The sequence below is a fragment of the Lissotriton vulgaris genome, chromosome 2_1, assembly GCF_964263255.1.
Source record: "Lissotriton vulgaris chromosome 2_1, aLisVul1.2, whole genome shotgun sequence".
Taxonomy (NCBI): Eukaryota; Metazoa; Chordata; class Amphibia; order Caudata; family Salamandridae; genus Lissotriton; species Lissotriton vulgaris.
In genome coordinates, this window is record NC_141687.1 from 285,618,059 (window position 1) to 285,633,681 (window position 15,623).

The following is a 15,623-nucleotide window of genomic DNA, read 5'->3' on the forward strand; positions in this document are numbered from 1 at the left end:
AACATGTGGTCCATCCTCCTGTTTCTGTGTCTCTTAAATGATACAGTATCCCACCTAGATGAGTTTTCAAAATTCACAGGGTTGAATACATGCGTCCTATACAGTTTGTTAAGAGGTATGGGAGGGTTGGTCTGCAGGCCAGATAGAGTCCCGGGGTATGTTATAGGGGTCACCAAAGGTCTTGGATAAAAATAAGTCAATTCACAGACAATAGAATTTCCAACATTTCCTGGAGACCAATTTAGAATATATCTAACAGCTCCGGGATCTCTGAAGTTGATAACAATTAAGTCCCCCTTTATGTCTTTTACTCTGCTTCCCAACCATTGAAGTCGCCGAACATGCAAGATTTCACCATTAATGTTATAAGGGAGAGGTCGATTTTGGCTAAGCCAATGCATAGTTTTGTTTTTTAACTGGAAGAACCCTTCCCTTTTCCCATCCGCTAATATAGGGACTCCCGTAAGAACCACCACAAAGGGTACCGCTTCAGGGGGTAATTCTACTTGACGGCCCCTATGGTTACCTGCTCTAACGGGGCTAGTACTTCCCCTATCGCCTCGATTTTCTCCATTATAAGATTATTTCTTATCTAACTGCTGTGCTACTCTGGCATCAAGCGATGCCGGTTTTTGGACTGGTTTGGGGGGTATTGCCCTATGCTGTTCAGAATTAGTAGGCTTATTGGTTTTAATTTCATCTTTATGGCAACGGGAGTGGGAGATAGCACTATTGCTGGAGGGGATAGCGCCGGCTTCGCAAGGTTCTTAGATAACCCAGCATTGTTACCAATAGCCAGCTCTGAATTCTGCAACTGTTGCTCAACCCTCTTCATCCTCTCTATTACGGGTAAAATAAAAGACCTAATCATGTGTTCCAGACTTTCCAAAGGAGCAAGAGACAGTGCTTCCCTTGGTGGACAGTGTGGAGGAGTGACTAAGCCTGGTGACGTTGGTACAGTTATTATATCAACTGTTGGAGTAGGTACAGTTGAAATAGGGCCCTTTAAAGTTGGCCCAGTTGTTACAATACCCTTTGTAGGTTTACCAAAGTCAGAATGGCTAATCTTCGTTCTTTGCAGATCGCCACCCCTCTTTCTTCTTTTGCTAGGTGGTGGGCCAAGAACTTTAAGCGTCACAGAATTCTTGGTTCTCTTCTTGGCAGTCCCAACTACTGGTAAAGATGGCTCGGCTGTCACATCTGATCCCATGGTAGAATTACTACCAGGGAGAGATATGACATTCGTGTACAAATCATTGGACACATCGGGTAAAGAAGATGATGTGTCACGCAGGAGCATTGGGACGTTATCTGTTGAAAGAGGATCTTCAATGTCGATGTGAGAGCTTACAACAGGTGGAATAGTGTGTTTCGAAAGATCCAGGGGAGGTCTATTTTGCATACCTTCAACAGACCGTCGCCGTTCGGAGCGGCGTTCGGCCAATACACTCTTCCCTATCAATATCTGGGGCAACCTTAGTAAAATAGCTATCCAATATACCTTTACTAGTTGTATTGTATTGTATTGTATTGTATTGTATTGTATTGTATTGTATTGTATTGTATTGTATTGTATTGTATTGTATTGTATATTGGATTTATATAGCGCTTATCACCCAGGGGTCTCTAAGCGCTTGCCTTGGGAACCCGTCCTGGCTTTTCCCTGTGAGATAGCCCCTACAGGGCATCCCCAAGGTGAAAGCCAGGCATCCCGCCGCGGGGGGCCGTTGTGGAGATTAAGCAAGCTTAATGCCCAGAGTTGCAGAGTGTGAACCCATGATTAGGTCAGGCACCAAAGCGAGAATTATCGAGTCCGTGGACATTTGAGCTCAAGACCCTGCCGCGTCGGGAATTGAACCCTGGTCCCGGGTCTGACCTCTGCTTCAGGGTCTGCCTGCTCTAACCAGTGAGCCACACTTCTCCACTAGTTCCTCCTGACTTCACCGGTAGAGGTTTTGCAAGGTTCAGGGCCATGGTCCCACAATCAAAGAGTATAAACAAATAATCCTCCCAAAAATGTTAGGGGATGGGCCCAGCCCAGCCTCCTCTGGCCTCTGAGGGGAGCCCGGCGCTGCCCGCGCGCTCCCGCGACGCGGAGGTGACGCTAGTTTTTATGCGCCTCCTGGCGCGATATCCCCATGCGCGGCTTCCGGCCGCATGGAATGTTGAGATTAGTAGTCCGCTCTCCTCACGGCGGCTGCACCAGATGGCGTGGGTGTGCAGCCGCGGGAGGCAGAAAGAAGCGAGGCCACAGGCGGCGTCCACAGCAGGAAAGAATGCCTTCAGGTAGGATCCGCTAAAGGGAGCAAGCAGGGTCTGCAGTGTGCGCTAGGTCAAAGGCCAAACGAGTTCCCCGCTCCACCGGGGGTGACGCTAGTTTTTATGCTCCTCCTGGCGCGATATCCCCATGCGCGGCTTCCGGCCGCATGGAATGTTGAGATTAGTAGTCCGCTCTCCTCACGGCGGCTGCACCAGATGGCGTGGGTGTGCAGCGGCGGGAGGCGGAAAGATGTGAGGCCACAGGCGGCGTCCACAGCAGGAAAGAATGCCTTCAGGTAGGATCCGCTAAAGGGAGCAAGCAGTGTCTGCAGTGTGCACTAGGTCAAAGGCCAGAGGAGAATATTTTGTGTAGTTCACAATCAAATATAAAACGTTTTTCAAATTTTCAATGTTGCTTCCTTCTTTGTGCATGCTTTCATTTTAATTGACAAATTCATTTCATAATATTTATTTTTGTAAAACAGTCATGGACCCCCTGAAAAGGCCTTGCAGACCACCAGGGGTCTTCAGACCACAGGGTTCAGAATCACTGTGGTAGAGAAAAGATGTGCCTGCTACAGCCCTTTTGTAACCAGAGGGAGCAGGCAAGCCGTCCAATTAGCTTTTGAAAAAAGCTTTAAGTTCCACACACAGAAGACTGTGGTACCCACAGTACACACTACAGACTGAGCCCGCTCATATTATTGGCCTACTCTACCAGAGATCCGAGGCGTATTTATTTGCGCGCCATTTCTTGAGGTGGTGCTCAAAATGTACCTGACTAAAATCGCAGCCAACGTCACCAACTTCCGCATTTCTGGTTCAACTGAAACCTTTGGTTCATCTAGAGAGAAGTGTTACTTCCTCATCAGCAGAGTTAAACTTTGTAGCCTCCCACATGCATCAAGGGATTACACTGCTGTGAGAAACATAACCTTACTCACCCAATGAGGGACACCATATGCTCCACGATGTGCTTGCTGAATGAGACGATAACAAACAGTTTCTGTAAAGAAAAAGAAACACTTCATTACAAGAATATTCGTCAAAAATGTTCATGAGTCTAGCAGTTTGGTTTTTGTATATTTTACCAAAAAAGACGGCCCCTAATATCTGCCATATATCTATTTCCCTAGATAAATGATTGGGTCCGTTTAAGTAGCTCCAGCACCCCTCGCCTCCCAGTTAACCAGTTCCATCAGAACTCCTTTACTCTTTAGTAACATTTAGGAATGTCAAATACAAACTTGAAAGAGCAAGGTCCAGTCCGTAGTTAGGTGTTGGGGACATTAGGACAATGGTACCCTCTTTCCAAGCCCCTCTCGGATCTGTAGCTACCCTGCAAGGCTAGTCTTCTTTAAAGCTAAGCTACTTAATGCAAACAAAACTGCGCTTGTGTTAGGAACAGCCTGCCGTCCTCTCTCAAGCCCAGGCATGCCATCTCAGAACCTCCAACATTTGGGCCCTCCACACTGGACTAACACTAAGGCCAGCCTACATTGGGAGGTGATGGCACACGTCGCCGCAAGTGAATAGTCCAGATCCAGACTGGGCCAGAGTGAGTTTGTGGTAAAACTCCACTGCAAACACAAATGAAAAAGCATCTATAGAGTTGACGAAGCTTTGTTGGTCTGTACAGCATGCTGGAGCCCATTTGTCTCAATCTGTAACCGCACAAGTTCAAATAAACGCAGCTGCTCAGAGTTAATGTTGCCATCTCCAGTTACAACCTATTGTAAGGCGATGCTTATCCAAAATAGACTCGAAACTTCCCATTCATGCCTTCATGTCATGTGTCAGGATCTGGAGCCACAACAGGTGCTTTTGTAAGCTATCCTAAAAGGTCCTCCGAATTGGCAGTGAACAGCGTTGGGGTTGTTATCCGATGTCTGCATAACCCACACACTATGGCTGCAAGAAGTGACATGGGCTTCATTTTAGAAAGTACTTCAAATATGGCAAGTATGGAGGGAACTTAAGGCTATGCTTCTCTGAAATGAGTTTCCCAGAGCTCCCTGCTCAAAAATGATTCAGCAAGCATGAAGTCCTGTTTCCGGGTCACTGTGTCAATGTGAGCTCATTTCCCATTTCCTCACGCTTGTAACTGCTTCTATTGAGACCGAATGGACGCACTCTAAGGTTTGCTAGGGATTGAGAATCTTCCATTAAAGAGTAAGAGATGGAGACAATGGTGGAGAACATACGCCAAGTGATACTTGCACTGGTAGTGCGAGGAGTAGGCTCAACATAGAAACAAGGTTGTTTTATACACATGAGAAGGTCTCTGATTAATTAATTAGTGAGCAAATGCAAGGTTGGATCAGAGCTTGAGAGCAGGGTGGTAAAGGCAGTGACGATCAGTGTTACTGCCAGACATGGGACATAATGATCTGGGATGGAAATTCACTTCCGGACAATAAGATGTTTGTTCAGCATCACCAAAATCTTAACTCATGAAGCAAGATGGAAACTCGTATTTGAGGTCACATGCGAGACGAGATTCTCCAAAGACAAGAGCATGACGAAGATAAGTTGGGACTTCTCACGGATCAGGATGCCTACTGGGCATTGGCTGACTGTAACAATGGTGCTCAGATGAGGCTAGCAGGAGAAGAATCAAGGAAAGGGGATTACTCCTCTCTTCCACTGAAACCACTGTCTGGTAAGGTGCATCTTTTGCAATGCTTTGAACACTATATATCTGGCACCTGTTAATAGTGTCTAGGGCCTCACTGCATAATTGAGAGGGAATGCTGTGAGTGCCAGGAACGAGAGAGAGCATCACAGATTGGAGGTGAGTCGGAAGACCGTGGTCTAGTCTCGGTGAGTCTTTAACACTGATGCCTTTGATTCTTACAGTGTGGGACTACCTATCTAAGCACTACATGTATTCGGTTAGGGGGCCTCAATGCTACTGAATTAACGCCCTTGATTGTGAAGATCACAGTGTATCCTAGCAACACATGTGGCTATGGAATGTTGCTTTTATGTCTGCGGCACTGCCTTCTGAACACCTTTATCATTTACATCCTTGTGCTTTTGAAGAGGTCACTGCGGAACCTGGGATTTACTTAGCACCAGGGAAAAGGGTGTACCAGAACAATTTCAGAACCACAATTTCGTCCTACCTTTATTTCGGAACCCAAAAGTTTGGATTTACCATAATTTTGGACAGATACATATGCATAAATAAACAAATTAAAAGAAGGGGGTGCTTGAAGGGTTTACTTCATTGAAAAACTCACACAAAATCATAAAGGCAGTTGGGGCAGTTACCCCCATAAAAAAAAGGTGCACTACTACAAGGTAACACAAAATACACAAATGTATTTATATTTGCCTAGTCACGTTTTGTATAAACACACATTCAAAAATTAAAGAGAAAAAAATTATAAACACCTAAATATTACTTCATAAATAAAATATACAAAACAAAATTAAAATGAATAAATAAACGTATAGGCACTTCCCAGGCCTAAATTCTGTTAATCATAAATAAATTATCTAAAATAATGATAATCCCTAATTTTGGAGATCAAAATAATAATATACAACCGTTGTAGTTCCACTGCATGGTTTCCTCAGCCACGGTCTCTTGCTGCTCTTTACCAGCACATTTTACTCAGTACATCTATGTTTGTTAATCTTCCATGTACTCTTATCGTTTGACATCCTTAAAATGTTGACTTTTCGTTATTTAGTTCTGTATATACATATCGAACTTTACATTACCTTTGTTTAATTATTCACTTTCTACTCACCATAGATTAGAAAACACCCAGAACTGTGGAAACAAACGGGTAACGTTTCACCACTCGGAAGGAATCCTCAGATTCTCTCCCCGCGTTTTACTTTATGTTTGTATTTAATGATCTGCTATGTGGTGTATGTATAACTTTTCTTTTTTTAAACCTGTAATGCTTGATTGAGCTGGGTGTGAATCCTGCAGTATTTGTCTTGGGTCTTATTTGAGTCTTCTCCATGCTAATTCACTATACGCTACTCCACTCCAAGCCATTCCACTGTACACCACTCAATGCTATTCCACTCTATGCAACTCCACTCTTCTACACTCCACTGTACGTTATTCCGCTGTATGCTAGTCCACTTTACGGTAATCCACTCTACATCACTCCACTGCCCGACACTCTCCTCCACTTTATGTAACCACTCTAAAAAAGTCTACTACATTTTATTGCACTCTACTCTACTCCATCCTTGTACACTCTATTGCACAACACTATACTCCCCTATACCACACTTTTTTTGCAATCTACAACACATCACTCCACTGTACAAGGTCCCACTTCAATTTATAACAGTATACTACCTAGGTTACTCCACTCTACAACACGCCAATACACTCTATTATACTTTACTCCACACAACACCACTCCACTGTATGAGACTTTAACTCACTCTCAGCAACTGTACAACAACTCACTCTATGCAGCTCCACTGTTTGACAGACTACTGTCCTCTATGCCTTCCTACTCAACAACATTCTATTACACTGTATGCTACTCTCCAACACTTTACTTCTGTCTATACCCCTACACTCCACAGTACTATATTATGTGCGAATGAAAAACACTCTACTCCACTTTATGGCGCTCTACGATACTCTAATCCAGTATACGATACTTTATGCAACTCTTTGTATGCCACAGCACTTCACTTTACTCCACTCTATGACACAGTACTCCACTCTACGCCATTCCACTCCATGCCATTGTCCACTATAACACTGTATGCCAATCCATTCCACCACACTGTACTGTACACCACTCCACTCTACAAAATTCAACTAGACTGTATGCCACTCTACAACTTTCAATTATGGTACTACACGTACTCCAATTTATGGTCACTTTATTTGACTTTATGCTACAAGCCACTCCACTCTACTGCACTCCATGCCACTATAGTCTATGCCACGCCACAACACTTTACTCCACTCTATATTACCACACTCCATTATACTCCACTATACTTCGCTCCACTACATTTTATCCCACTCTATGCCACTGTACCATACTCCACTCTACACCACTCCACTGTCTAACACTCTGACTTCTTCTCCACCAACCACTTGTCTGTGTGGCTTCTTCTCCTCCCACCACCCTGTCATCCTATCTCCCTTTCGTGTTGCTTCTCCCTACCAGCCCATTATTGCTTTCTCCTACCACCCCCATCCACGTGGCGGCTTCTCCGCCCAAACCATGAACGTTTCTTCCCCTCTCACCCTATCCATGTTGCTTATTCCCCTCCCATCTCCCTTATAGTTCCTGCTAACACATCCCCTCACCTGATCGCTATAAGGGTAAAACTCACTATAATGTGGATAGCGCTAGCTTTTGCACCAATAGCTCGCTCTTAGGCATGACCTATTGACTTTGTCAATGCTTATTAGGTTTAGCCTCAAAGCAGTTCAGTTTTGAGAAAAGGTGGAAAGCTTCAGAAACTAAAACGGGCACTCTCCGGGAGTGCTGAATGAATATAAATAAACGTACCAGATAAAGAAAGTAGTTGAAGGATACAACTCCTTCAATTACAAGCAATGTAAAGCAGCAATCCGCCAGTGGGGAAGTAAACATCAGAAGCCATTGAATAAGGAACAAAAAACTGAGACAGGTATCACAGCCATCCAATCATGAGAGACTGACCTAACGCCTACTCTATGTATTCTATTGTAGACAGCAGCTGCCCGTCCATAAGGGTGAAAAGCCACGCCCTTTCACCTTTTGGACATAAAGCGAATCTTTTAAGCTAAGGAAAGGTCAGCGAAACAGACTCTCTTTGTTTCCAGGTCAGACAACCAGGTAATAGACATGGGCTAAATGCGAGGCTTCGGGCAGCCTGAGCTGAACTTTGCTGGGCTGATGACGTCACTTCTTCAGTAAACCTTACGTCCTCAGCTTGGCAAAGGTCCTCAAGGCCCTCGCCCTCGAGACAAGGGGGAGCGTCAGTGTGGGCCTCATACCTGGACGCTTCAGTTTTAAACCCTGAAGTGCACAGGGCCCAGTCTCTATCACTGACACCTCGTCACAGCATGGATGGGGTCAGCAGTCTCTCTGACCCCATCCTACTGTGACGAGGTAGGGACTGCTGCCCCAAATCCTCCTGGCACCTTCAAGGTTTCCCTCCCCAAGAGCTACAGGTGTCTTTTAATTGACTGGTGCGTGAGTGTATGTATGTATTTATGTGTATTTATGGTGTGAGTGTGGTGTGTCTCTGTGGTGTGTGTATGTGTGGTGTGTTTGCGTATCCTCTTAAGTTGTACTTACCAGCCGCCACCCACTGACTGTAGACAACAAACCTTTGACAAACTCTATATGCGAGATCTAAAGATTACTTGTATTCCTATGACAAGCACTGAAACAGGGGTTTCTCATTCCTCCTTTCAAGAGATGAAAACGATGTGAATCAAGTCTACATGTAATAAGGATGCATTTGTAAAGCAGCAAAGATTTCTGACTGACCTCGCCCTCCCATGTTCCTCCCTCCACTTTGCTCATGTCAACACTAGAAAATGAGCATTTTTAAAGTGAGCATAATTCGTTATTTTCCTTTTGCTGTCCTTCCAAGCTTTTACATGACGTACGGACGATGGAGTTGGAGAGGCGTTAAGGTTTCAATATAAAATAATTTCCAAAAATATAAAAAGCATTTCTCATTTTAAGGATCACCATATAGGTTATCCCTGGAAATCTTGGGTTACGTCAAAACACTAACCTTCATTTGAAAACGAACAAACACGGAATCAAATGTAATGCTTGCCAAGTCACTATGCAGATTGGGCAGAAATTAATGTAAAGAATGCAAACTCCCATAGTTATCACATTACGTTTTACAAAGTGAAAGGGTTTGCAACGTTGGTATTCCGAGTCCAATTGTTCTAGTGCTGTAATCTCGCTAAAAGAAAAAATAAAGAAAAATCAATCCATGGGCCACATCTGTGTGTGCAGCATACCGAGTAAATTGCACATTTTTCATTAAATGTTTGCCACGTATAAATTCCCGGGAGAGTCTGAGCGATGAATTATAGATGAAACGCCACGACCACGTAAGCCACGACCTAAATAAATAACTGTCAGCTCGGGTATTCCCACTTAAGCTTCAGCTGTACACTGCCTAAAATCACTAGTGACTGACAATTTCAAAATCCCAAGAGTGGCGGAAAAACGAATACAGCACATCCTACCTAAGCACTGCTCTCTGGCTAGTGTTGGAGTAGAACAGGAGGATACGGTTACTTTTATGGTAGCTTCCCTACTACCCCTATTCCATTCACTCGGCAGCATTACGAACGAGGGAGACTCGAGACACCTGGTGGCGGGATCGGAAACTCCAACCTTTTTAATCCAGAGCTTTGAGTGCTGGTACCATGCACACGTGTATGCATCATACGTGGCATGGCTCCCGCTCCATGACATGAACGAAAAGTGAAAAAGAGGGAGCCAATCAGCGTGGTTTCTGAAGAGGACTAAGTTGTCCACAGACGTTGTAGATAAATGAAGAGAGTCTGTTACTCTATTCACTCCTTCAGTTTGACTTATTCCCACTCTCAAGGTATGTGTTGATTCCAAAGCACTCCGAAAGATAAAGGTACCTGTAATCAGGCATAAAGAACCTTCTCTTACCAAATGTTACTTGTTTCGATGTTGAAGCCTTAAAATGTTAGGACCTTGCGTGACATGCAATGCCTACCAGGGAGCTGGGGGCGGCCCCGAAGTGAGTATTCTCTAGCGCATTAAAAGGGAAGCTCTGCTCACCATTTTAGGTGAGGCTTTTCCCTGCATGGAATTCTTTGGAACTTTTGGAAGAGGGCATGAGGAGCAGCAGACATTAAACACCCAGTGGGTCCTCGGCTCAAACAGGGAACTTGCGGGTGCTTGCTTGGTGGTGGGACTTCCTGTTTACACAACCCAATCCATCATGGCCACCATTCAACTTTCTACAGGAACCTACTCATAAAGAACAGCAGCAGTATTTATAGACTGACAGATTTGTTATATCTTTTTATGTGGTAATGAGCTGAGCTAACTGGTCACATTTCGATCAACTGTAGACGAGGTCGTCGACGAAGCAATCGTCGACGGAACGGTCGTCGACAGCAGTGGAACCTCCGAAGACGGAATCTTCGTCGACGAGGCTTTGGTCGACGATGTCTTCGTCGACGAGTCCTTGTTCGACGGAATCTTCGTTGACGAGATCTTGGTCGACGGAGTCGCCGTCGACGAAGATTTCTTGGAGACTTTCATCAACGAGGATTCTTTCTTCTTCGTCGACGAGGAAATGGGAATCGTCGATGGAACTGGCTTACAAGGAAAGGCAACCCTCGTCGACGTAGATGCTGTCGACGAGACCGTCGCCGATGAAGAAAAAGCTGAGGTAGTAGTCAGGGTCGTCGAGGATGTAGCAAATGCTGTTCTTGTCGTCGGATCGCTCGTCGACGCTCCCGTCGACGGCGGAACTTTGAGAGGCGTGGAAACACCTCGAGAAGCAGCAGAAGAAGCCTGAGAGCCAGGTCTCATGGGCGTAAAGGTGGTAGGAGTGGCTGAAGACACCCCAGGAACTAGAGGCAAGGCCAACTTCATCTTTTTGAGGAAAGGAGATGGAACATCCTGTAAACTTCCACGCTTGGATGCTGCTGAAGAAAGTCCTGAATGAAAACTTTCTGCGTCTGACAAGACTGAATCCTTGTCTTTTAGAAGTTGGAGCCAAAGGAGAAGGCGTCCTTCAGAGTCTTAGTAGAAAAAGTTCTACAGTACTTGCAGCTGCTAGCCTCATGATCAGGGTATAAACAGTATATACACTTCTGGTGGGGGTCCTTTTCAAAAAGGCGCAGCTTCCCACAAGAAGAGCAAGGTCTAAATAAAGACTTCCTACTTGACATGTTGTGAAAAAACACTGGAACTAGAAGAGTAGAGGTGAAAACTGAGCAGAGCTCAGGGAGACTCCCTTCACACGACGTGCAATAGAAAATCTGAGGGCTTGAGCTTCTGAGGAGAAGGTTCTAGAGGGTGCTGACGCCTGATTGGCTGTAATTTGGACTAACATAATGACACTAAGGTGTTACAAATAGTTTTTTCTCTTTACCATGCATTCCTATGTAGGAATAGTTTTTTGAGGTTTCTATTATGTTTCCTATTCTTTATCATGTATTATATGTGCATATATATTATATATATATTTAGCATTATTGCTATTTTATTTACCGTGGGACTCCCACTTCGACGACGGGGAATATTCAAGCATGTGAATCTATGAAAGACACCCCTAATACTGGAGAACCAGATGACCACATGGTGACTTTTATCGTGCCTTTCTAATGAAGCTTGTCTACAAATAAGTCCGAAGTTATTGAACAACAATTCTCAAGTTGGAAAGAACCTTTTCCATGATTAGCGTGAAGTTCAATCAGCCCTGAAGAAGTCCGGTAACGGACGAAACGCGTTGGCTATCTGCTTTTATTTAAGAAAAATTAATAAAGAATTGAACAAGAATTAAGGAAGTCTCTGTTACTATTTTCTTGGGAAAACTGACAATACTGATACTGCTTTTGTTTAAATAAGATCTTTATTTGTAAGATATGATATATGTATTAGATTATTGAAGGGGTCAGACCACCTTTTGTGAAATTTGTTAAAGGAACTTGGGTTTCCTAGTTCTCCTTTTGGATCGTGTAGGGATTGCGCGCCAGGGTTCTAGCACCTTCAGGGATAAATGTACTCTGTGTGACATTTAATGGTGGTGCAGGCTTTCTTTTGCCTTAATCCCTAAATTTTGTTGCTACCTGATGAAATGCAATATCATGGTCTATTGGAGGAATCCACAATTTGGGAACAGCTGTAATTTGAGAAAGAAGTTCTCCCCAATTGATAATGTGTCTACCCAGGTGCGCGTCATTCCAATGGAGATTTTGTCTGGGCTATTCTACTTTAGGCTCTTGCGTGGGAGGATCACTTATTTGCCTTTGCTTTAGTGGCTCATGAATGAAACACACTTATATTGTGCTCTTTCCTATGGCATTTCTCTAGGCTGCACTTCATGTAGTCCATCCATTCTAGACAACTTACACCCGTAACTCAACCAGTCATCCTTTGGAGCTGTGGAGAGATACAGTTGCATGGGACAACACAAAGAAAACTATACCACAGACAGTAGTGGTTTTACCACCTCCGGTGTTTAATGGATCACCATCTGGCTGCTTTGACAGTCATGGTTATCTTCTGTGGAAGGAACTGTTGGGATCCACACTACTGACAGATTCACAGGATCAACACGTTCCTGATCCTGTTCCAGAGCAAGTGCTCAATCTGGGAGTCTGGACCCCTGATACTGAAGGTGAAAACATGATTGACACTAAGAAACTCCAAGTTGAGAAGTACCTTGGTAATAAGACAGACACTTCTGATACCCGTGATGTTGACCATGTTTGGGAGAAACAGTGTTGCAAAATTCAGTTTGGGGGCCACTTAGGTTGGCAGGACTTGACCACCCCAGGGGAAGATGAGCAGGATGCATGTCTCTTAATGCTGATGGAAGAGGAAAACAGCTTATGGCATCTTACATTTCAAAATAGAGTGAGAGTCAGGATGGCAGAAGACACACAATGCTTATGCTTCCATAACTTTTTCACCCCCAATAGGACACTTGTTATGAACTGATAGCATAGTTTACAGTCACATGATAAGAGAAGAGACTGCTGCTTCTGTGGGCAATAGATCTGTGAGTGCAAAAAACAGACTGAGTGTGCTGGGAATGGTATGCTAGGGCAGCATTTAGGAATTCTTTAAGTAGTGGTGCCAGTTTTCACTTAGATGACATAATTAGTGTAGAATCGCACTTTCGTTTTTTCAGTTTTAAATTGCGGTTTCAGACTAATGTTTCTTAAGTAAACGACTTTCGACAAGTGATTGAATTTATATTGGCTATATAAAAAAAGACTGAAAATTCAGTCTCTTGAAAGTTTTCTTTACTTAAATAGGTTATACATTTGAACATAAGTATGTACACTTGTATTGTGGGATCCGACACCCATGCACATTTTATGAAGCTTAGAAAGAATTGGATTAAAGGAAAGATTTCCTTCCTCCAGGGCATAAGTCTGATTAAACTTGTGCATGCCTGCAGATGGACAAGACAGCCTTAGAGTGTCCAAGAGACACATTCACAGTGAAGCATATTGTTCCTGTAGGATTCGAGACTTTAGCTTCTTATCCACCTGGGATGATGCCGCATTTCCCTTCAAGATTGTCATTGAGAGTGAGATATTTGCTGACCAAGTCATTCCAATTAGCTGATTACATCTTACAAGCTGACTTGTGGAATAACGGCTCAATAGGTAGAGCGGACACTAGTGGGGAAGTTGCGGTTGCCACCATAGTATAGGTGGATTAATTCCTCAGCTCTGGTGCCAGAACTGCAATAGACTGTGAATGTAGTGTTAGGGTCAGCAATAGCACCTGTCTGGGTGCAGGTTCTTGTGCACCCCTATACTAGCTTCAGATCGGGGCCTTGGTCAGTATCCTGATCCTCCAAGCAAGGCTTCTTGAGCAGAGGAGGACCAGGAGACTCATCCAAGTGAGACTTGGTGGTCCCTTATTGCTTGTTGGTAAGAGGAGTTGTGGACGCGGATACTGGGGCTTTGGCAGGACCAGCGGAGCCCATGTTTGAGGTTAGTCTTCTGCTTCCAGGAGCTGCATTTACAAACAGTGAAATCTAAGGATGCAAGCATCAAGTAGCTTCCCTAGCTTTCAGCTTTCCATCGAGTTCAGGAAGAAGTCTGGGCTGAGGATGGAAGAAAATACTGTGATAAAGCCTACAGCTGGATGCATGGAGAACTAGGAGGGCCATGAAAGGACCAGATGCAGCTGCTCTAGTCTACCTGATCAGATGAGTACAACTTGTCTTCCTTGGAATCTACCTTATCTGTGAGAAAAAGGCAAATGGGTAACTAGCAGTGGCTGAGGCGGGAGACCTTCAACCCACTGGCTGGCACAAGGGAGTTGAGGGACAGGGGCCTGACAGATTGTGTAAGGAAGTCCAGAACATCATGTTTCTTTGCGAAGATCTGGAATGGCTGTGAGAATGGTGGGGAGCCTAATAATCCTGGCTTTAGAGCACCTCCGGTGTCAAGGCAGACGTTTAACACTTCTGAGGGTCAGGAATGTTAGAGGCCAATGCTTCTCAGCGTCTTCATTTAGAACTATGCTTCTGGAATTTCTGAGGGATTTCAAGTGTGCTGAATACTGGGAGAGCGAAACCTTCATCTTTTCTATCAACAGAGCTTGCTGCTGGGTGAAGGGGGTGTCACCTTTCATGGAGCCCATCGCATGTGAAGGGGGACCGAGTTTATATCTAAAAATCGAAATGGTGGGGGAGGAAAACAGCTTCCTAGTAGCACTCTTGCTTGCGAGGTAAGCAGTCGTCGACCATTATCGTCTCTCCAGACCGCTGCGTAGACCATGAGAGGTGACACTCCCTTTTTACTTCTGAATTTATAGAAGGGAGGGGGAACACCCAGGGTCACAGAGGTGAGAGTCCTGAGGAAAACCGGTGCATTGTCAATTGCTGGCTGAAACATGTTGACAAACATGCAGAGTGGAGCAGGTGGAGTCTCATTATAAGCTCCTCTATCTGGCATCCACTAATTTCTTTATATCTTTTAATCCTGGACAAGGAACCTAATATGAAAACTGTAATAAGGATTCCCTGAGACCAGTTTTTACATTACTTTTTCTGCACCAATTTTCACCCTTGATTTCACACTTTATGTTGTACTGTCTACCCCTCCCTATTGCTTCACCTCAAGTGTTGGTTAAACACAGAGGCGTGTTAGCAGCCCTATGATGAAGCATGACACAGCTTGCTGTGTGTGAGGGCAGTTTTTAAAGTATTGTGCATTTCCCTTTCATTTCCCTTTCATTCACTTTTTTACACCTATTATCACTATACTCTTTTCCCTCTTCTTTTTGTGATTAGAGAGCTGATTCTATCCAATTGTGCAACAGTGCTTTTAGAGCTGAAAAGAGTGTTGTGCCCTATGGGGTCTCAGCTACAGTTTGCCCCAGTTTTGGAACTTTCATAGATTCTCATGCTTTGTATCAGAGTAGCTAGCAGTAAACATACGGCATATTTTGTCACCTGTATATCTGTAAACACAAACATTATTCTGATAAGAAAAAACCGACATACCTATATAGATATATAATATATATGTAAATAGATATCACAAAGTAGAAACAAACACAAGTGATACAAAATATGCAATACAGGAAGGCGGGATAGTAAGGAAAGCTCACCGTCATATTGAAAAAGGTTCCTCAAGACTGATTGACGCACTGCTGCATCCTCTC

The 15,623-nt window shown here is 44.1% G+C and overlaps 1 protein-coding gene across 9 annotated transcripts in view; it reads right to left on the bottom strand.

The window, feature by feature from the left end:
• VMP1 (vacuole membrane protein 1) overlaps nt 1-15,623 on the bottom strand; it is an 864,072-nt gene that overhangs the window by 112,237 nt on the left and 736,212 nt on the right. For 8 of the 9 annotated variants that reach the window (XM_086954948.1, XM_086954944.1, XM_086954950.1 and 5 more), the window contains one exon: nt 3,204-3,265. In XM_086954948.1, coding sequence (XP_086811074.1) covers nt 3,204-3,265 — 62 coding nt within the window. Of the gene's footprint in view, nt 1-642; nt 1,877-1,939; nt 3,266-15,623 lie in introns of those variants that run through there. The other variant, XR_015308362.1, reaches the window with a different exon arrangement.